Raw genomic sequence first — 23,332 nt, 5'->3', positions numbered from 1 at the left:
CCACCAAAGGGGGCGCCGTGCCAGGTAAAGGCCCCACCTTGGGAGCATCATCCCTGCCCACTGTGGCGGAAGGCTCTGCTTTAGAAATGAACTCTGGAAGCCCAACAGCGTTAAACGAAATCCGTGTGTCTCCGTGACACAAAGCAGCTTGATCTGAAAGAAAGTATTCAACCAAGTCAATCGCTTTTAGCTATGCATCTGGATTTTTTGGACTGCACTTTTTTCCATTTACACGTGGCGGCCTGGTTGCTGAAATACAGCCATAGACTTGGTAAAGCAAGGTGGCAAAAGAAGTCCTGGTGGGAGCTCACCTTCTGCAGTTAAGCCCATTCTGCAGGTAGTCTGTTGCTTGCCCCCACAGATGACAGCCACATACAGAGAATCAGGTGGCAGGCTAATGGGTGGAACCCCCCTGAGGAAGCCAGCTGCACAGTGAGTATCATTTGCTAATTAGATAGTTTGGGGGGGGGTTAAAATTTGAGGGAACCAATTTTTTTTAAAAAATTTTGCTTGCCTTGATATCTCTAGTTGGATGTCTAACAGGTATTTCAAACACTGACACGTCTATAACCGAGCTCTTGATAGTCTCACCCCTGAACTTTCCTCCTGCGGCCTCATCCATCCCAGTCAAGGAACACCATTCCCTTCACTGAGTAGATGAGGACCTCTGGAGTCAGCCATGTCTTCTTTTTCCCACACCACACTTCCAACCCATCAGCAAGTCCGGTTGGGTCTACTTTCAAGGCATCTCCAGAATCCGGCCCATTTCTTCCACCTTCACTGTGACCATCCTGGTCCAAGACCTATGGCCTCGCCTGGATGAAAGCAACAGCCTCCTCACTGCGCTCCCTGCTCCCACCCCTGCCTCACAGCCTGTTCTCTACTCAGCAGATCCCTCTTGTGCTTAAACCCCTCCAGCGGCTCCCCAGCACACGGGAGTACAAGCCCAAGTCCTTCTGTGACCTGCAAGCCCCTGAGGTTCCTCGGATTCATCTCTCGAGGTTCCTCCCCTCCCCCCCAACTCAGGCCGTACCAGCCCCTCCTTGTTCTCTGAACACTAGTTTTCTCTCCCTCCCTCTGTGGTCGTATTTGCTGTTCTCTCTACTCGGAAAGCTCTTCCTGTAGCTCTCCTCATGGCTCACATCTCACTTCAAGTTTTACTCACATTACCTTCTCAGTGAAGCCTTCCCTGCTCCCCTAGTCAAAACTGTCAGTGCCTCTGACACTTCTCACCCCCTTTCCCTGACTCATGTTTTTTTCTCCTCAGCACTTGTCACTAACACATTATGTGTTGTACTCATTTATCTTATGTTGTACTTATTTATCTTCTCTCTCTGCCACTAGAATACAAGCTCTGTGAGGTCTAAGATTTTCATCTGTCTGGTTCAACTGCTAGGAACAGAGCAGTAAAGAGTGCCAAGTGCCTACTGGGTACTCAGTAAATACATCTTGAATGAATGGAAGTGGGATAGACCAGTATCTTTAAGTCAAATATCTATTTTGAATAAGCCAAACAGGCTTAGAAAATTAACAAACAACAAAAAGAAATGGTTGGACAAATGATACAGATCAGATAAACTGACAAAAGCCACTTGAAATTCCACTTTTTATAATGATGGATTAAGTGATAGTGATCAGGACAAACTCCTGCAAAGAGAACTAAAAAATCTGGATTCAGTATGAAAAATGCCTTCTTAAATATGTTGAGAATTAGCACCCAGAGAGGTAAACCTATCATAAAAAGCTGCTTTTGTCCTAAGGACATCTGCTGACCTGGAAGAAACTTCTACTGCATCCTTGGCCTACTCTAAGAGCTAGGGAGACCAAAGTCAAACCCAGGGCCTTTCAAAGGAGCAAACTGTTATAAACCATTGTCACTTTAGGCTAGGACCCCTATGCTATGGTCTGAGTATTTGTGTTCCCCCCTCCAAATTCATATGTTGAAATCCTGACCTTCGAGGTGATGGTATTAGAAGGTGGGCCCTATGAGAGGTGATTAGGTCATGAAGGTAGAGCCCTCATAAATGGCCTAGTGCCCTTACAAAAGAGGCCCTGGGGCTCTCTCTGTCTCCTTCCACCATGTGAAGTTCAAGTGAAAAGATGGCCATCTGTCTAGGAAGTGGGCCCTCACTAGATACCAGATCTGCTGGCACTCTAATCTCAGACTTCCAGCCTCTAGAACAATGAGAGATAAATTTTTGTTTATAAGCCGCCTAGTCTATGGTATTTTGTAATATCAGCCTGAACAGACGGAGGCTGCTCTCAGAACAAGGATGAACCAGAATAAACCAGGCCTGCAGCCTGACTGTCCATCACCTGGAGAGTTCTAAGAACCACAAGTCTCAAACTGATTGAGGGTGGTCTCTGACTGACAGGGCCCCTCCAGCCCTGGCAGAAGCAAATAAAAATCCTCTCTGGAGGAGAGTACCATCATCTTAGGCCTCAATATACCCCTATATATAAATTTTCAAATACAAATATTCAAGCATGCAGAGATAATCCAACATGCAAAGAAACAAGATACCAGGACGGGGAACCAGTGGTAACTCCCAAACCTTGAAATACTGGAATATCTGACAGTCTCTTATGCAGCCAAGCCTACCATGTTCAGAGAAACAAAAGACAAGTTTGAAAATTCCAGGAAAGAAGTAGATACTATTTTAAAAGATTTGAAAAAAGAAAACAAAAATAAAGAAATCCTAGAGCAAATAACACTGAGCATGTGGAGTATTTATGGTGGGCAGGGAATTGAACTTAGGGCAAGTGTCACGTAATCTGACTTTCTCTTCCAATAAAAATAAAGAGAGAAGTAGTCTTCAAATTAGGGGTGAGTATTCATTTTACATGTTTTTCAGCTATAATGAAACAAACTGTCAGCTAACCATAGACATACAGATTCCTAAATCCTAAGGGGGTTGGGGGAAAGCAACCTCTATAAGAGACTTCATAAAAAGAGAAAAGAACAGAACAACTATCCAATTTCCTCCTTCTCTATATCCATCGACATGGAGGTACATCCTTTATATAGCCTTCTGGCAATTTCCTATCATAAGAGAACCTCCATAGCACTTCCAAGCATTTTGGTTTTAAGTCTACTGGATGAGAACCAGAATACTCAGTTGTCTCATAAAGGCTCTGTTTGCTTCCCACCCAATCAGAGATTCTTAACTCAAGTGATGCTAGAAATAACCATCATCCCTGCAACAAACAGCTGTGTCGCATCCCGTTTCCCCCTCCCTCTCCGCCCTCAGCCTCCCTCCACTAGCTGCTATCTTTAAGCCACAGGGCAGACAAGAGAAAAACAATTAGTCACCCCAGGTTTTGCCCACTTTCCCCACAATCCATGTCATTCAAAGCACAATCACTGGAGACAACAAGATGGCTTTAGAAACCAAGCAGGCACCTACAGGTCTGAAAGACTTGAAGACTTTTTCCAAGACTTCATGGAGCGTCTTCTTGCCGCAGGAGGAGATATAATCCTGTGCTAGCTGCAAAAAAGGCAGGCAGTCCTCGCTCTCACTCCACACGTGCTACATGCCCGCCGGCAAGGGAAAGGAGAAAACAAAGACACACAGTTATTATACTCAGTTTGAAATAAACAAAGCCAAGAAGATTTTTTTTTCTTTAATTACGTGAATTTGAAGAAGGCCTCCATTCCAGAGTAAACTCCATATAGTCATCCTTGATTTGTTTGCACTGAAGGAGATCAGAAAATGCATACCCTGCAGAAAACCCCCACGCTTCTGGGCCATAATCTCACCTGCTCAATTTTCCATCAGATCTGCTCATACGTAGTAAAAGCGGCATTGGGATCAACATTCCCCCACCCATGATTTCCACCGCCCCCCTTCTGGTGCCAGCTATGGGTGGTTTTAAAACAGAAGGAAGGAGAAACCGAGAGCCTGTGTAATCCTTACCTTTGCCTTCAGCACTGGCTGACGGATTAATTAGGCATAGTTTGTAACTGCTTACTTGGACATATTCTTTACCCAGATTAGCCTGTGATGATAAATTTACCTCAAGATGAAATGAATTCAGGAGAACACACAGAAAAGTCATCACTAAGTCACCAGGAAACAAAGGCTTTCTGAAAGCTCACCTTCCCTTAAAATGCTTTAAGAGGGCATCATCGTACCCAAGCAACACTTTGCAATGTTAACACGCGCCAAGAGAAGACTGATTTAGGTTTTATTTTTTTCTTAGGGCTAGACAAGTGGGGTATTTTTTCCCCAAATGAGGATATCCATTTTAGCACATCTTTAAGACTAGGCTAGTTTCTCCCATAAATGTTCAAGGATCTGGAATAAGTCCAAGAAACAGGCTTGAGAGATGGAGATGCAGAAGGCCCCTGCATATCTGAGCAATGGAGGGGGCACTGAGCTACCAGGATGACATCGGAGTATCAGTCAGGTACCAAGAATCACTGTTTAGAGGGGCCTGAGCAATGACAGCTCAACGTTGGTGAAAAAAGTGTAGAGGAGAGGAAGATATTTGGCAGATGAGAGCAAGGAGTAGGGACTAGGCAGCAAGAGACATGATCAATTTGGAGAAATGGTCCATGTCAAGCACTTGCCCCCTCCTATTAATACAAATGATGAGAGCATCACCCCAGAAAGTCATATGCCCGACACTCAATAAACATATTTCACTTCCTTCTTTCTCACTGCAGGATCTCCAGGAACTAGAAAGAACTTAAAACACTTCTCAGATCCAAGAGAGAATAACAAGGTGCTAATATGCCATCTTTACCACCCAATTATCTGTGTTTCATAGATGTGAAGGTCCATTTCCGACACGTGCTGCTCTAATTCCAGCAGACTTCTAGAGTAGCTATCGCCTTGACCTAAAAAAGATAACTTCTAGATTCTCCAACCTTAGAGAATAGCTCAAACACGATTCCCTATTAATTAGAGGCCCTTAAAGTTGTTGAGCCTCTGAAATGCCATTTATATAAGTCTCTTGCATTGTACAAAAACGTAATAGTACAAAGCACTTTTATATCCATTACTGCACTTGATTCTTGATTAGTGTGGATTCTGCAAGACCAATAATAAAGTCCCACTTTATACAAGTTCAGCTCAGCACCCATTTTCAAACTCAAATTTTAAAAAGTTCAAGCATATTTCCAATTCTTATCCAAGTTAGAGATGGGGTTAACACCTAGCACCACATGATGGAAAATTTGAAACCTGCCTTCCCTAGACTTGTTGTGAAGATTAGAGAAAAAGTAAAATGTTTATTTAGTGCCTGGCACAGTGCCTGGCTGGCAAATAGTAGATATTCAATAAATGGTGGATGTAAGTCGCCTATTTCCCCTTTTGCATCTGCAGGAGGATTGGGGGGAGGGGCTTCCACCTGCCACAAGGCTAAATCAGACACCCTGTGTGACTTCACTGAGAACGCTATCCAAGGCAACTTTGGATATAGTTCATTCAGAAGCAGGTGTATCTATGAAAACCTTGCATGGCTATTTTTAAACTACATGTTTTTAAAAAAGTACTTCAAATTACAAAGTAAACTAAGGAAAGTATATCACTCAAACAATAACGGAATCACAGAGTATCCAGCACTGCTTGGTAATCAGTTTATTCAGTTTGAGTGTTTCTAGGGCATCTATAGCCTCATGAGGAGATTATTCATGCCACAATTTTCATTACTCCACTGACGGAGTTGTTGATTTATGAATATTTTGGAGAAGAAAGACTTAACACCTGCCAAAGGGCCTTATGTCCAGTGTGCCTAAATCTCCTTCCCGTGGCTGTCTAACTCATCCTGAATTCCCAGTAGTGTTGGTTTTGCGGTTTAAAAAAGAGTTTTAACTGAAGCCCTGCCCAAATGATAACGTGAGGGAGCAGGGGATTTGGAATAAGACAGGCCCAGGTGTCCACGGCCGCTTAAAAGACATCACTTGCTAAACGTTAATTGTTTCATGTCCATTGTATCTCATGATAAAAGGTATTCAGTTTTATTCATTGAAACTGTCCCCTTCTAAAATTAATCAAGACAGTCAGCATACAAGATAAGATGAACTAAAAATTAAGTCTGCAGTTGAGAACATAAAGACAAAGGGGAAACAACGGAAGAAGAAGAATGTAAAACCAAGTGAGATTAGGACCAACAGTGCCGGTAGACAAGCCTGGCACTTGCCAAGGATGGGACACAGATTTGCCTCCACTGCTTTCCAGAGGCCTATGCTATGCAAAGAAAGACATGCCATCAGTGCCCCGAGGCAGTGCCCACATATAAAACAGCCCAGCTCTTCAGAACTAACAGGAAAGGGACTAGGGACAGGAGGGTTACCTCTCAGGAAAATAGAGAGGCCCATTCCAAAACCAAGGGAAGGCAGAGAGAGCATGCAGCGGCTGGGCTGAAGCTACTGAAAGCAGGATCTGGGATCTAGTCTTGTACAAAGACAAATGGGCACTTGAAGACCCACAGTCCTGTACCACAGGGCGTGGCTACAAGGCCTTCAACTTGGAAAATATCAAGCATATGTAACCAAACATCCACTTTGGCCACGAAAAAACTATAGCAGGGGGTCAGAGAACCTATGGCTTTGAACAATGTAATTCCCTGGCAAATATAAATCTGAGGACAGAATGTACTGAATTTCCAATAGGGTAGTTGGAGCCAAGGCAGATTGCAGGCCTGGACTATTATAATAGGGGAAATGCCAAGAAAAGGCTTCGCAAAGGAGGGGAAAGCAGTGGTTCTTTTTTTTTTTTTTTTTTTTTTGCGGTACGCGGGCCTCTCACTGCTGTGGCCTCTCCCGTTGCGGAGCACAGGCTCCGGACGCGCAGGCTCAGCGGCCATGGCTCACGGGCCCAGCCGCTCCGCGGCATGTGGGATCTTCCCAGACCGGGGCACGAACCCGTATCCCCTGCATCGGCAGGCGGACTCTCAACCACTGCGCCACCAGGGAAGCCCCAGCAGTGGTTCTTAAGCTTTAGCTTGCATCACATTCACCTGCAGGCTTATTAAAACACAATTGTTGGGTCTCACCCCAGAGTTTCTGATGGGGGATGGGGCTGAGAATTTGCATTTCCAACAAGTTCCCAGGTAATGCTTCTGCTGCTGGTTCTGGGACCGCAATCTGAGAACAAGAACCAGAATGGAACTTTGACTAACTACATATTTGAGGGTGGGCGTTACATCAAAAAAAACCTAAATGTCATTACTGACTAAAACCACCTCGAATCTTCAGGATGGCATGGGTTGCAGTGAAGTGGCCCCCCTTGTACCTACCTTGAGCAGCCTATAGATTCCTGCTCATTTAGAGCTGAAAATCCCCAGTGAGAACTCTGATTTCAGCACACACCATCTGCGGCCGTTCTTTCTGTTATTAAGTTGGGTCAGAGTTTATTATCAAAGCTCGCCCAGCTTAAGACATTATAACAATGTCATCTGCAAACAGGAAAATGAGCGCCTTTCTGTTTTCTGTAGTATAGATGAGAACATCCAGCTTACCCAAAAATGGAAGTAGATCATCGAGGTAGTTCAATCCCACAAACATCTTACTGATCAGCCTGTGTGCTCCTACTGTTCTGCCACTTGTGGGGACGGCGCTTGACTTCCTGGTGCCTAGGCAGAGCTGGGGGTGGCAGGGGAGCTAAGAACACGCCCGTCGTCCTCCCAGGACTCAGTTATCTGTGTCCAAGGGCCTCACTCTCACTGCATGCGTTTTCTGCTGTCGGCAGTACTGGGGAGTGCATTTTAAGTTGGTGCAGCTTAACACAAAACTGACTGCTCTCCACAGAAGAGATGGTATAAGAGGGTAAGAGCTACAAGCCATCTCATGCCAGCCAACGTATTTCTGCCCAGGGAAGAGCATGGCTGGCCACACCTACCACCTGCTCTTGGTGTCAAACACTGCTCTGTTTTACCAAGGAGGAAACTGAGGCTCAGAAAGGTTAAGCAACTTGTCTGTGGTCACACAGGAAGCAACAGGCAAAGCCAGGATGTCAAGTGAGGTGTCATGCCTTCAACCTGAGCCTCAGCTCCTTCCTTTGTAAGTCGCAGAAAATAATAATACCCACAGGGTGGATATAAACATTCCATGAGATAATCTGTAGATAACCCTGCCTCTCATTTGGCAGGGGCCCAATGAGTGCTTATTCCCTCCTATTTGAACTTATATTAGCAGAATTTTACTCTCCTCAGGATTATCACCCATAAATGATGAAGGGCATATCTTTTTCCCTGAAATAATCTCTCTGTATGAATAATGCATGGCCACTGTGGAAGGCATTACAGTATACCACTATTGCTCATTTAATCTGCAAATAATAATGTGATATAGGTATGATTATCCCCATTTGACAGAAGAGGAAACTGAGAATAGAGTTTGAATTTAACAAGAAAGTGCCTTCTTTCCACTATACCACCATGTAAACATGATGCAATCTCATTCAAACAAGTTGTATTTTCTTTCTCCAAAATGAAAAGGTTGTTATTTAGTCACATAGTTAAGAATAGAGACATGCCTAGGACGAAAATGGAGAGAGAAAGACATAGGCACAGGCACACATATAAAATTAAATCACACAGTCCCTCTATAAATAAAACATTTTTCTTCAATACTATGACAACTGCTACCTTTGTTTTTGCATTGAGGAGGGATTAAACTCTACAAAACTGTGGACCCAAACATGTCGTGGACAGTAAGGGAGCACCCCTCTCCTTGTCGGCAGTGCCCAGGCACCAGGGAGGGGCCGGGCAGTGCACTTTGAGAGCTCCTTTCTCCTGGCCTAGGCGAAAAGGGAAACAGCTGGTGCTGCCATGCCCAGGAGCACGTGTCCCTCTGTCTGGCTGGCGTGTTAGTGGCTGCCAACACTCCATTCCTCAAGCCTGACCGAGCTCTCAGGACCTTCTGAGCTGGCAGAAGAGGGGAGCACACTGACTGTGTGAGCTGTCGGCCACTTCCCCATGACACCTGAAGAGCCAGGCAGAGTAGCTGCGTCCCTGAACTTCCAGCACACACAAGGCACTGGCAGCTTATCCCAGGACCTGAACTCCTTGGCCATCCATGGAGAGAGACCTGAATCAGGGCAGCAGTTTGGAAACGGACTGCAGGGACAGGATGGCCTGTGAAGCAAGAAGGGGAAGGAGTGCACAAGGGACCCAGGAGCTGCCAAAGAGAGGGCAGACAAAAAGAAGTCCTTGTTCCTAGGCCTCTGGAGCCCCCAGCCTGATGCTGCCTGGGGTACAGTCTGCATGGCAGAAGGCACAGCCCTCTGGGCTTTGGCTCAAGTCCTGGCTCTCTTACTTCTTAGTGGCATAGTCCTGGATGAGTCCCTTAAGCTCATTAGCCTCGGTTTCCTCACCTATAAAATGGGGACATAATAATACCCACCTCAGAGAATATTTGTGAGGCTCAATAAGAAGTAGCCCTGGAACCCACAGTCTGAACTGGGTCCCCTGTTGTCACTCCTGTGGTGCTATATAATCACTACAAGGCTACCGTTCAAGTTGCTCTACCGTCTATTAGCTGTGGGAAAGTTAGTAAACCTTGCTGGGCTTCACTTTTCTCATCTGTAAAGTGGAGATAATTACAGGGTAGTCTGTGAGATTACTAAGATTAAATGAGTTCATATATGCAAAGTCTGACACACAGTAAATTGCACTTAAGTGGTAGTTGTCTTTGAAGCTGTCACTCTTGAAATTTAACATCTATCTTCTACACTAGACTGTTAGTCATTCATTCTTACAAACATGGATTGAACGCCTATCACATGTTTGACACTGACACTGTTCCAAGCGCTGCAATACAGTGATAAGACAAGCTCTCGTGAAGCTTATAGACTAGTGGGGCAGGCAGAGAATAAACAGAGGACTATCAAGTGCTGATGAGCGCTATGATAAGAATAAAAGGGGGAGGGAGGGAGGATGTGGTCAGGAAGGTTTCTCCCAGGCCACAATGGCAAAAAGGAGCTGGCCATGTAAAGATGTGGGGGAAGAGTATTTTAGGCAGAGGGAATAGCAAACGTAAAGGCCCTGAGGCAGGAACGAGCTTGGCTTGTCTGAAGACCAGAAAGGCCAGTGTGGCAGGAACACAGTAAGCAAGGGGGAAGAATGGTCCAGGATGAGGTCATAGAGGTGGCAGGAGACAAATCATGTGGGGACTTGAAGCCAAGAAAGCTTAGGTTTTATTGCAATAATGGGAAGTCAGTTTAGGAGAGGTAGGGAGTGGTGAGAACATGACTTGGATTATATTTTAAATAGATCCAGAGGGACTGCTGTGCAGAGACCCTGCCAGAGCCACTAATATCATCACCCCCACTTTAGGCACGTTTCCCAAACAAGTCTGCTAGGGAGGTATTAATATCATCCCTATTTTACAGATGTGGAAATCAGGTCAGAGAGGGGTTAAATAACTTCCCCCAAGGCTCAAAGTTAGATGTGGGGAGCTGGGGTGCAAACTCGAGTAGCCTGACCCCCAGAGCCTGTGCCCCTAACCATTATACAACACTGCCTCTTAGATGAATAGAATGGCCCCATTCTAGGTAGCCCTGGCCAAGTGCAGAGTGAGCCCTCAATAAATGTCTGTTGAATGAATGAATGAATGATATAAAGACAACCTGTAAATTGAGAATTGCTATGTAAATATTCTTATTGTTAACAAATCCTTCAGATTACATTCCCTTCATCTCAAATTTCTTCTAATGTTTAGCAGGTTTTCCTGGGGAAAGGAAAAGAACAGAGGTAGGACATTTACTTCATGTCTGAGTTCCCTTAGCTAGAGGCAAACAGCACTTGACAAATCTGGCCTGGGACAGATTAGAGATGTTTTGGGTGAAGAAAACTCCAGTGGTTGGCATCTTGTCCATTATGGCCTCTAGAAACTGAAAAAGTTCCAGTCTACCCAATGAATTACTCCCCCCCACCACGCCCACCATTATCTTTCTTCCCTATCTATTTCATTTAATTGTCAGTGAATGAATGCTTTCAAAAGAAATACTTTCAAGCACTTTACTCATACAGGTGGGAAAACATTTAAAATATAATATGGGTGGCCTTGAAAAAGGCCTGATATACTTAATGTTTCTGAATGATGGTTTGATAAACATATTCAAGGCAAGAGAATAGCCTTGCTTTTCTCTACCCACTTATTCTCTTTGGATATGTCTCCTGCAGTGCCAGCAGGAAGGCTGTGTGGAACTCTCCCCCATAAAATCCGGAACCATGAGTGATTCTTTTCCCACCTCGAGCAATAAAGAGGGGGAAAGGTCACTGGCAGTCCAAGGAAGTCCAGGGCTAGAAGGGACTCCTAATCAAACCCTAACACTGCAGTTACTTGGACCCTGATGCCCTTTCCACTATATCCCTGGAGTTTACTTTTACAATGGAGTAAATCCCTTTTTAATGACCTCCCACTGACAACACTAATTTACTTATTTTAACTAGTTAATAGTGTTCTTACATACATTTATAGTTTACTTGCTCTTCACAAGTACCTATGATGGAGGCATTCTGATTAACCTCATTTTACAGGTGAGAAATTGAGGCTCTTAAAAAAGAGACAAGTTCTAAACTCTGGAACCCCAGATCTCTGACCCAAATTTGTGGGGCCCTTGCTGTGCAGTGGAGACTATTAGGTGCTTTATCTATTTGATCACCTGGGGGTTGGTATTATACCCATTTTTTGGATGTGTACACTGAGCATCTGAAAACATTAAAATGCATTTGACCGGAGTCACACAACCAGAACTCAAATCTGGCTGTCCCCCAATGCCATCCCTTCTCTAGAGTGTGGCAGGGCTGGGGCCAGGTGGGTTGTTCACCTTTGCGGGGTGGGGTGGAGGTGGTGGGAGGGGAATGCTTCATCGACAAGTCATACAGAAGCCTTCATCTCTCTGGGGCCAAGAGAGACAATCTTGCTGTCTCTGTAACTCCTTCTCGAACTTCCCGTGGGTGGTAGGGGCGCGCGACAGCTTGGACCTCAGCCCAGCTTTGTCTCACCCCACCTGAGGAGCCAGCGCCAGGCCTCGCTGAGGCGCTGCCCCACCTCCGTCCGCAGGGGCGGCAGCAGCGCCAGCTCCAGGCTCAGGCCGGCGACTCAGGCCGGTAACCTGAGCCCACAGCCGCCTCCATCTTACATTTGGGGACCATTATTTTTTCCTCGTCCTTACAAACACTTCATGAAGCGCCATCGTCGCCCAGTCTCTGCACCTCCCAGCCCAACTCCCCGGCCCTCTACATCCCCTTCCTAAACTACCAGCGCCAAGATCCCAGGTGGGCGCAGGATGCAAAGTCGAGGTTTTGGACACCGCAGTTCCAGGTCCCGGTACCTCCGAGCCTGGGGCAGGGCGGGGAGTGGGGTGGGGAGGGGGAATTCCCCCTCTTCTGGAAAAACCGAAGGGCTGTGGCAGGGCCGAGACCGCCGCCTCAGCTGGACAGAACCTCTCGGGCTCCAAACACCTCGTTGGAAGCTCACAGAGAAGCAATGGAAGCACGAGAGGAAAGGGGGATAGGCGTGCCTGTGTGTTTGTGTGTGTATGCGCACGCGCGAGTGCGTTTTTAAGATCCGAGGTGTAATTCCGCAAAGAAGGTGCAGGAGATGGGGCATCGCTAGTGTGGACGGAGGCTTTGTGTCCAAACACCGCTGAGAATAACATGGGGGAGGGGGACGGGAGCGGGTTCTCCCCGGCGGGGGCAACTCGAGGAGTTGTGTCTGCGTATTTAGAGGGTAACGGGGTTCCTCACCTGGGCGGGACGCCTGGGTGTAGGAAGCTCCCGAGTCAGGATCCTGTGGGAGGGGAGGGTCCGTGCGCCCCGGTCCGCGCGCCCTGGCCCGCACTGGTGCGAGGCTGAGACACCCCCGGAGATGCTCCAAGCCGAGCACAGCGCTCGAGCCGTGGGGTCGCGTCCCGGAACCAGCCGTCTCTAGCCCGGCTCCCCGGATCCTAAGGACGTCCCTGCCTGCCGCCTACCGGACGCACCCGGAGCGCTGACCCCAACGGGCCGGGCCCGAGGGCTCCCCCGGCGGAGCGCGGAGCAGCTGGGTGCGCCGCGGTCAGCCGGTTACGCCCCCCCACCTCCCGCCCCACCGCCTCGCGGCGAGGGAGCTCGGGCGCAGGGAAGCGGCTGCGAGTCCACACTCCCGCGCGCTGCGGCGGTCCCTCCCCCAGGCACTCACAAAATTGTCCCCGCAGCCGTTGTCCGGACACAGCACGTAGAAGGAGACGCCGGGGTCGGCGTAGAAATCCATCCTGCGCTCGGTCTCCTCGGTGGCGATGAGCTCGAAGGGCGTGTTGGAACACCATTTCTCCGCAACGTCAGCCAGCTGCTGGAAATCCATCCTGGCCCGCCGCGCCCGTTGCTCCCTCAGCCTCCTCACGCGCCGCCCGCCTCCCGCTCCCTTCGCCGCCCGCCCTCCTCTCCTCGGGCGCGCTCCTCCCGGGCGGGCAGCGCGCGGCTCTGTGGGCTCTCGGGCAGGCGGCGGGGCCGGGCGACGCGGGCTCCCTCCAGTCCCGGGGCTCCTCCCGGCGGGGACTGTTTACATGCTGTGTGTAACGGGGTGGGCGGCGACCAGGGACAGCGCGGCGCCGCGCCCGGCTCCTCCCCGCTCCGCCTCTCCGCCCGCCCCCTTTCGGGCAGCCACCGAGGCTGGCGCGGTGGCCGGGCGAGGTTGGCTGTGGGCGCGACCGGGCGGGACCCGGCGCGGCGGGAGGGACCGGGCGCTCCGCGAGCTCCCCTGTTTCACCCCCCCCCCTGCCCTTTTTAAAAACTAACCCGGATCGTAGCTGGGCCCTCCCGAACCCAGGGCCGCCCCGGCCCGTGACGTCATGGGCCCCAGCCAATCAGCCGAGCCTGAGGCCAGCGCCGCGGCCTGCGAGCCCGGTGACGTCACAGCGCGGGCCCGAAATCCGCGGCTCCCAGGTTGCAGTGAAGTGGAGTTATGTGGATCGCGTTTTTCTGCCGTTGGAAGGCCGGGAAAGCGTTTTCCCCAATGCGACTGAAATGCAGGAAAGCTCACAGAATTGCAGATAACGTGTACCTTGTCTGAGGCTAGCAATGGAGGAGCTGACAAAACCTAAGGGAAACAGAGCTTTTCTTTTTCAGAAATCACAGCTCTGTTCTCTGATCAACGTAAAGAAATGTTTCCCATAAATACATTTACTAGACACTGAAATGAATGTCCATTTGGAAAGGAAGATGAAAGTTTTGGGATTTGGGGGGTTTGTGTGTGTGTTAACATAAAGCTGAATATTTCTTAGAAATAAGCCTTATAAGACTAGCTTGAATAGTAGTCACCTTCAATTCATATTGTATAACCTAAAATGATCAACTGCTAATTTGGGAGAGAAGAAAATACATTTTAAAACAGGAGTACAAGGCCCAAAGAGTGCACCTGTTGAACGCTCACTGGCTGCCGGGGAACAGACAGGCATTGCTGGCTTGCAGAAAATGCGTTGGACAGAGCCCTGGCCGGCAGGAAGTGAACGACTAGTAGCAGAGACAGGCTAAATAGCATTCATTCTACAAACATTTAATCAGCTTTTATCTTTAAAGTTTGTCTTCTGAACCAGGCACTGTGCTTTCCTTAGGGATGTAAATATGAATAATATGTAGTTCCACCCTCAAAGAGCTGGCAGACTAGGGAAGGGAAGTTCATGACACCACAAACCCATTGACCACACCACTTCCTCAATAGAATAGATGCGATTCTGGAAAGTTGTTCTTCTTCCACATCTCTGGGATAGGAATTCTTTTTCCCTTGACTTCCCTTAATAAAACCAAAGCTGTATTCCCATAGTGAAAGTAGAAAATCCAGTTAATCTTTTGGTAGAGGAAGAGGTCACGATAGTGATCAGCCGAAAGGCATCCTGGGCATTGCATCCTATCTGATCTTTTTCCTGATGGGAGTTGTCCTTACCTGGAAGTTAATGCTCATGTGTAACAATTTCATGACTTCGTAATTTCCGAATCCCTTTAAAACAGTTCAGTTCAGTGAACATCCCTGGAGTATCTACTGAGTACCAGACAAAGATGCACAAGGCCCAGTTTTTGCCATCGAGGAATTTACAGACTGAACTAGGGAGGATTCTAAGATGACCTTCAAGATCCCTGTGTACACCAAGATTCCTGGTATACACAGATGTTCTCCCAATTATTCAAACAACCACTAATCTAGGCACTGCTGTGAGGGATTTTGCTGATGTAACTAAGGTCTCAAATCAGTTGACTTCCAGAGAGGGAGATTGTCCTTGGTGGGCCTGATGTCATCACGTGAGCCCTTACAAGGGATTGGGCTTTTCTTGGAGATTCAAAGCATGAAGTAGATTCATCGTCAGTGAGATTCTCCACTAATGGCTTTGATGATGGAGGGGGCTGCTCTCCTGGAGAGGATTCTAGGAGCTCAGAGCAACCCCTGACCACCAGCCAGCAAGGAAATGAGACTTGAGTCTTACAACTGCAACGACCTCAGGGAGCTTGAAGGTGAATTTTCTGCAGAGCCTCCAGAGAAGAGCTCAGCCTGACTGATAGCATGACTTCAGCCTTGGGAACCCTGAGCAGAGAACTCAGTTATGCCGTGGCTGTGCTAGAAATTCTGCCTTACAGAACTGTGAGCTAATTAATGGGTGTTGTCTTAAGTTGCTAAATTTGTTTTAATTTGTTATGCAGCAGTAGAAAACTAATACACAGGACAATGAAGGAGACAGACACAAGAATAAAAAAATTCAATACGCTGTTGTGTTACAAAATGCTGCTTTTTTCTTTCTTTCTTTCTTTTAAATAGGGACACCTCAAGATAGAGCAATTGTCCTTGTAGTCTTACCTGGTTCTGCCACTTAAAGCATTATATGCATTAGTCTGGAAGTTTCATAAATGAAGAGATTCTTTAAATTTGGAACTAAAATATATAAAAGATACCGCTTTTCTTCTTTTTGGAAAGGAGGGAGTTTTACAAATACATGTGTTTTTAAATCCATCTATCAAGTTTGCTCCAAGTGATGGATGACCATAATTACAAAGTTTTATTTTATTTAACAAATACTTTTTGTCAGAAGATGAAAAATTCTCAGGATGAAAAAGAGAACTCTGAGGCTTCCCTGGTGGCACAGTGGTTAAGAATCTGCCTGCCGATGCAGGGGACACGGGTTCGATCCCTGGTCTGGGAAGATCCCACATGCCGCGGAGCAACTAAGCCCATGCGCCACAGCTACTGAGCCTGCGCTCTAGAGCCCGCGAGCCACAACTGCTGAGCCCATAAGCCACAACTACCGAAGCCTGCCCGTCTAGACCCTGTGCTCTGCAATAAGAGAGGCCACCACAGTGAGAAGCTCGAGCACCGCAAGAAAGAGTAGCCCCCGCTCGCCACAACTAGAGAAAGCCCGTGTGCAGCAACGAAGACGCATCACAGCCAAAAATAAATAAAATAAAATAAAATAAAAAGAGAATTCTGAATATAAAGCAATTGTTCAATAAATTGAATAGACATCGTTGGTTTCCTTAGAAAGGCATTGAGTTTAAAGAGCAGAAACTTGAGTTCTGGGTTGATTCCCACCTCAGTGACTTTAAGTTTCATGTATTGATAATCTGCAATTTACTTAATTGCCCTGAGCCTCAGTTTTCGCTTCTGAAAATGGTGACAATAAGTGAGATAAAGTATGTAAATTCCTTTCTCCAGAACCTGGCACACAGTAAGAACTCAGTAAATGCCGTGATTACTCTTAATCTGCTTCTTGGGAATAATTTGTAGGAAGATCAGCTGATGAATTTTAAAAGTAAAATTCAGGAGTGACATGAGGGTGATAGCATGGTGAGTACTGATCACAGATGATGTAAAATATTTTTTCCAAGCATTTGGAGCAGCGTTTCTCAATAGCAGCACTATTGATATTTGGAACTGGCTCTTTCTTTCTTGTGGGCAGTTATCTTTTGCATTGTTGGATGTTTAGCACCATGCCTGGCATCTACCTGCTAGATGCCAGTAGCATTCCCCCCCCCCACTCCCCCTGCCACTGTGACAATCAAAAGTGTCTCCAGACATTGTTAACTGTTCCCTGGAGGCCAAAATCACCCCCACTTGAGAACTACAGATTTAGAGAGAAAAGTCTTGCACTTTTTATGGAAAGGGTGCTCATATAAAAGCAGTGGAAATTAGTTCTGGAAAGTGCATCTACAGAGGCTGCTTGAACCTAGGTTTCCTTAATGCAACTGGAAAAGTCAGTTGCTTAGACAGGAAGCCAATAAGTCACTCTGCTTCCCTCCTGCTTGGACAGAGTCCTGTGAGGCGTCCTGTGTAGAGATGTATACAGGCTCCAGGTACAGGGCAGTGGTCATTCCGGAACTTCAGCCAGGTCTTTTGTGTAGCCCAAGGCTGAAGGAACATCAGGAACCCCTGAATCCCCTTTCTTTTCTTTTTTTTTTTTTTTTTGCCTTTGGCCATTGTTCAGAAGTAGAAGGAAAATTAAACCATAGCCCCATTGGTGGGCAGAGAGTTGTTCAGGCTTCATTGCATTCAGAGAAATGTTTCTCTTCTTTTACAGTAATCTAGACTTTACTCTTTCTGAACACTGTCTTTGGGAGATGTGTGTTGTTAAGGAGAGGAGGCATCTTCAAACCTGGCTGGGAGGTCTCAGAAGCCCGAATCAGAATTGCAAAGCCCACCTAAGATTCTCCTACTCAAGCTGACTCTTCCACCCACCCCTGTTCCCAAGTCCTCTGTGGCTTTTATCCTAGTGTGAGTAAGGCTGACTTGGATATATAATTTTACCTTTTATTTACTCCCACATTGTAAGTGCATTTAATTAGCCCTACCATCTGGTGAATCTGCTTCATCCACAGAGGCTCGTGGTCATGTGGCACAAGGAACGAGGCAGAAAGGGAAGTGTGGCTGGCTCCACATTCACCCTTTGAACCCAAGGTAGTTGCATTGTATCGTGAGGGACTGTAGCCGCCAAGCTCCAGGAGGTGACCGTCAGTAGAGTGGTGTGTGATTTGTCACAGCAGTGATGGGAGAGGTGAAAGGACTCCAGGATCTGGAGACAAAAACCCCCAAGAAGTCAACATAAGAGGGATGAGAGCCATCCCCACGTCTTCCCAATACACTCAGGAGAGGTGACACTTGGGCAGTGGGGTGGGGTGGATAAATAGAAGGTAGTCGGGTGAGTTCAGCCTATGCCAAAGTTTATGTTTCATTGTAACTGGCGTTTGAAAAAAAAATTAAATTGGAAGATCAGCAAAAATGAAAAATCTACATAAATGGGTCACTGTGACCCAAATACCCCACAAACCTCAGGAGAAGAATTTTCTTCAGCATTCTTGCCCTCTGGCCAGAAAAATTCATTCTGAATTTTGTTTCTGAATCTGTCGATCTTAACTTCTACAAAATCATTTCTTTCTTGTTATCCCTCTAAAGGCTTTGCATCTAGAATCTGAGGAAGCTTCGGGTTACATAATTTCGCTACATTTGCCTTCAAAGCATGTCTACCTGATCAAATTCCCTGATAAACATTTTCCTTTTATATATGTCAAAGAAACAGAAATTATTTTTATTTTATTTTTATTTTTTAAAATACATTTAAACACCTCAGCATTCTATTTTGTTCAGTCATTCCCCTCCTTGCCCTTACTCTCAACTATAATAGTTTCTCATGTTCCCTGTTTCTAAACATTTTCATTGCCTTCTTTCCATATAACACACAGAACTCCCTTTTCAGCGATATCTCTTTGGTGGTGCTGAAAGAGAAACACAGACTTTATGGTGGCAAAATGGTGGTTTTTTTTTTTTTTTTTTGCGGTACGCGGGCCTCTCACTGTTGTGGCCTCTCCCGTTGAGGAGCACAGGCTCCGGACGCACAGGCTCAGCGGCCATGGCTCACGGGCCCAGCCGCTCCGCAGCATGTGGGATCTTCCCAGACTGGGGCACGAACCCGTGTCCCCTGCATCGGAAGGCGGACTCTCAACCACTGCGCCACCAGGGAAGCCCAAAATGGTTGTTTTAATACTTTTCTTTTCTCTTTCTGATCATGATTATAGTTCTGCCTTTATTTTATTTGTCTGCTGAGGCTTATTAGCACCTCATTACATTAGCTCATTCTCTAGCGAGGTGTCCCAAGAGCATTACTCCAGAACTCCTACAAGGATGTAGATTTCCCTCTGGGAAAAGACATGTATCCAGGAAATTTGCTAAACCAGAACCTGCTGTCCTTAAATTAGCAGACTGATCTTTTATGATACGTCCACTTAGTAAGATACAATGATCTGGATGACAGCAGAGCTTGCTTTACTCCAGCCTTGCCCCAGACAGAGAGCGTGCTTGTCCTCAGCTGCAACGCCAGCAAAGTAGTTGATAGAACGAGTGCAGCTAAGATTTGTGACACAAATGGAAGTTGGGGTGTTAGAAAGACTTCAATTAATTAATTAATTGTGACCTTGGATAGGTTACCTAACTCCTGTGAACCCCCATTTCCTCATCTGTAAAAACGCAATAAAGGTATATTCCTTGTGAACTTGTAAGAATTTGAGAAAATAAGTATGTGAGTGTGTGTTTAATAGGGGAAGACAGTGCAAAGATCAGCATGAAGTTTTTTAGAAAGTGAGAAATTTGACAATATATCTAAAGTCCTGATAGTAGTGGTCCTTGGTCTATAATGTGTGTAGAGATATTGATTAAGTTTAGGTTTCGTTAAATTAAGTATGCCTGTTAAAAAATTTAAGACGTAACAGTTAGAAATTGCCTTCAGCTAATAATAAAAATCTTCACTAAAGTGACTTGAACAAAATCAGAGTTGGTTTTTGTTTCATATGAATGAAATGTGGAGGTGGGCAGTTCAGGGCAGATTCGGCCACTCCTTGGTCATCAGGGGCCGGGCTCTTTCTGTCCTACTATCCTTAGGGTGTGGCTTCCATCTTCAAAGTTGCCTCAGGGTGCATCATGGTTTTTGGAGTTCCAACTATCACACCCACATTCCAAGCAGGACAAAGGAGGGAAGGACAGAGGAACATAGGCCAACTGTCATTATTCTTTTAATGAGCCTTCCCAGAAGTTCCAACTAACTTCTCACACACTGTTTCCCTTCTATCTTTGAGGGATACTCAGAAATGTAGTTTCTCAGCAAGGTTTATTTCCCAGTTTCGTTGCTAAGGAAAAAAGGGAGAATCGCTATCGCAGAGACATCGAGCAGGTTCTGCCATAAGGGTAACCACTAAATATTAGAGAAAGAATGAGAAACTTCCAAACAAATAGAAAGGAAAATGGGGACCAAAGAAAGTCCATCGATCCAACAGATGGCAGGAATGGAATAAACAGAAGCCAAGAAAAATCATTCTAATGAATGATATACACAAAATAAGATGGAGTAAATAATTCCAGTGTTTAAGTGTACTCATAATCAATGTGAAAGGACTTAACCCACAGATGAGAACATAGATTGTCAGACAGGATAAATCAAACAAAAGTCATCCATGTGCTGTTTATAAGAGACACACTTAAGTTATAACAGAGGAAGTGTGAAAGCAAAGGACTGGGAAAATATGTAACAGGTAAATTCCTGTTAAAGGATAATGTTTTTAAAAGATAATATCACGATGCTTATATAAATAGAGAAGAAAACATCAAAGATTTTATTTAACTCTTTAATTAGTGAGGGAACTAGTAAGATGCTATAAAAGAGAATTCAAAGTATTACACTTTTATAGTTAAATCAGGAATGAATACAATGAATACAATGAATACAAATAGATGCAAAATTGGTTAATATCCACAGGGTGATAATCAATTACATTTCACTGAACACAATTTTTATATCGACGGAGAAAAATTATTTGCATTGCTATCAGTTTTCTATAAGACAGCTCAAAGACAAGGAAAGGCACAAACTACAGAACCTGAAAACTCAGCGGGATGTGCTCTCAAACAATGCTTAATTTTCCATTGAAGACACCAGGGAAGCTTTTGCTCTGTTAGTCCTTCACAACGTTCCCTAGTGTCCCCTCTCCTTCTATGATCATAACAATCTCAAAGGAAGATTACTCTTTTTTTAAAAAAATTATTTATTTATTATTTATTTTTGGTCGCATTGGGTCTTTGTTGCTGTGCGCAGGCTGTGTTGCGGCGAGCGGGGGTCCTTGTTGTGGTGCGCGGGCCTCTCATTGCGGTGGCTTCTCCTGTTGTGGAGCACGGGCTCTAGGCACGCGGGCCTCAGTAGTTGTGGCTCATGGGCTCTAGAGTGCCGGCTCAGTAGTTGTGACGCACAGGCTTAGTTGCTCCACAGCATGGGGGATCTTCCTGGACCAGGGCTCGAACCCGTGTCCCCTGCATGGGCAGGCAGGTTCTTAACCACTGTGCCACCAGGGAAGCTCTCGTAGAAAGATTATTCTTAAGTTTGACTGGCAAGATCCAGGTCCACAGAGTAATTTGACCAACTACAAAATTAATTTTTGTCTTGAAGTTTTCATAAGGAATCCCAGAATGATCTCTTAAAAGATTTGCTCTCCTATGGCTAGGAAATTCTTGCCATCAAATTATGCCTGCAGTATCTATAAATTTGGGTGAATTTCTTTCCTCTTAAAATCTTCCAAATTTCTTAAGGCTCCTGGTCTGCCAGGAAGTAACCTTCCTCACCTCCTGTGAGGCTGGGATCCTATAAGCCAGACACCACCCAGTTTTCCTAGGAAGGCTTTGTAAGCGTCAGCTCCATAAGCCAAGTCAACCTTCGCTCCCTAAAAGTGGTTGGTCATATCTGACGAAATAAGCATCATTCTCAAATATGGCTCTCCAGGAAAGGCCCTGGTTGTACAATCAATTCATTCAATTGTATCCTGGTAAGGAGAAGAGATTCTTTCTGAACCTTGGCAAATAATTATATTGCCATGAAAAGCATGGAGAATCAGTAAGAGTTTCTGAATTCTGTAAGATCAGTGGTGATCAAATATAATTTTTAAATGTTCCATTTCAGTTTACAAAAGCAGAACCTACTAAATTTTATAGGTTACAAATAGCTTAAGAAGAAAGAAAAGGGTTTATTTATACAACCAGAATATAGAACACTGAAATGAAATCAACATTCCAAAAAATAACCACAGTGAAATTTTCCTCATCAGTTCACTCTGTCTTATGTAATTAATTCTTGTTCTCTGAGCCTTGGGTTAGTAGTCCTCTTGACTAAAAACAGTCCTGGAGATCTTGATTTGGTCCACTGGTATGGTATGAAAGTTATCTAAGAGATGCCAGCTCAGAAGCATGTACACTAGAGGCTAAGTTTTAAAGCACTGATAGCCTGAAGTACCTGGTACAGTCCTTTTCTATACTGAGAAAAGACTCTGAGACCATCCTTCTTGGTTGAAGACAAAATTGGCCTGTAGCAGGACTTCCCTGGTGGTACAGTGGTTAAGAATCCACCTGCCAATGCAGGAGACACGGGTTTGAGCCCGGGTGTGGGAAGATCCCACATGCTGTGGAGCAACTAAGCCCATGTACCGCAACTGCTGAATCCTGCATGCCTAGAGCCCGTGCTCTGCAACAAGAGAAGCCACCGCAATGAGAGGCCTGCGCATCGCAACGAGGAGTGGCCCCCGCTCGCCGCAACTAGAGAAAGCCCGTGTGCAGCAATGAAGATCCAATGCAGCCAAAAATAAATAAATAAATAAATTTATTAAAAAAAAAAAATTGGGCTGCAGCTTCCAGCAAAGCCTTCAGGCAAGCATCAGAGTAAAATAAAAACTACTTGTAGATGGCAGAGACTTAAAATGGCTATGTTTAATTTATGACTAGTAACCTTCAAATGTGAAAGGTCTGATGAGGGGTGCCTAATAATAATGCAACCCACAAGGAAATTTGGTTGTTTCTATAGCATGCCAAAGAAAGATAATAACGTCACCCCCCTGGCAAAAAAAAAGTCTGTCCTTAAGGATAATGATTGAGCTTACATTCAAAGATATCTGATTCATTAAAATGGAGAAACGTAATTTTATGGAGGAAAAATCTTGAGATATAACGTAATGATCATAAAACATAATATACCAAGAATATACTAAGAATAGCAAGTAAAGAGATTCAGGAGTAGGGCCCAGACCTCTGTATTTTTTATAAAACTCCACAGGTAAGTTTGATGTGCATTCCCATTTTGACAACCAGTAGACACCAGGTTCAAATTAAAGAAATAAGACTATGGCCAGGCCAAGGTAAGATGTTAATTACTGAAATTATGATTGAGACTACACTGTTGTATAACTATACTGTTGTCGAATGTCATCAGGCAAAGTATTACCAGGACTCTGATAAATACAGGAAAACACGACACACCTATTTCGTAAGAGTTTTGATCAGTATTTTCCTTGAGGATAAAAACAGAACACGGGGGCTTCCCTGGTGGCGCAGTGGTTG

At 45.5% G+C, this 23,332-nt stretch overlaps 2 protein-coding genes across 3 annotated transcripts in view; both read right to left on the bottom strand.

Moving 5' to 3' along the window:
* Positions 1–13,633, bottom strand: part of MTURN (maturin, neural progenitor differentiation regulator homolog) — a 29,543-nt gene extending 15,910 nt beyond the window's left edge. Inside the window, exons 1-2 of one of the 2 annotated variants that reach the window (XR_010945562.1) lie at positions 13,136–13,633; positions 3,408–3,530 (exon numbers count right to left, since the gene is read on the bottom strand). Coding sequence is in view for 1 of the 2 variants with exons in the window: in XM_067746625.1 (XP_067602726.1) it covers positions 3,408–3,530; positions 13,136–13,297 (285 nt within the window). In the remaining variant the exon portion in view is untranslated. The remainder of the gene's footprint in view (positions 1–3,407; positions 3,531–13,135) is intronic. The other variant, XM_067746625.1, reaches the window with a different exon arrangement.
* Positions 13,634–17,931: 4,298 nt separating this feature from the next.
* PLEKHA8 (pleckstrin homology domain containing A8) overlaps positions 17,932–23,332 on the bottom strand; it is a 115,551-nt gene continuing 110,150 nt past the window's right edge. Inside the window, exon 13 of the mRNA XM_067746612.1 lies at positions 17,932–17,984. Coding sequence (XP_067602713.1) covers positions 17,947–17,984 — 38 coding nt within the window. The 3' untranslated portion in view covers positions 17,932–17,946. The remainder of the gene's footprint in view (positions 17,985–23,332) is intronic.

This window comes from Pseudorca crassidens, chromosome 8 (assembly GCF_039906515.1).
Source record: "Pseudorca crassidens isolate mPseCra1 chromosome 8, mPseCra1.hap1, whole genome shotgun sequence".
NCBI lineage: Eukaryota > Metazoa > Chordata > Mammalia > Artiodactyla > Delphinidae > Pseudorca > Pseudorca crassidens.
This window is presented reverse-complemented; position numbering and strand designations above follow the sequence as displayed.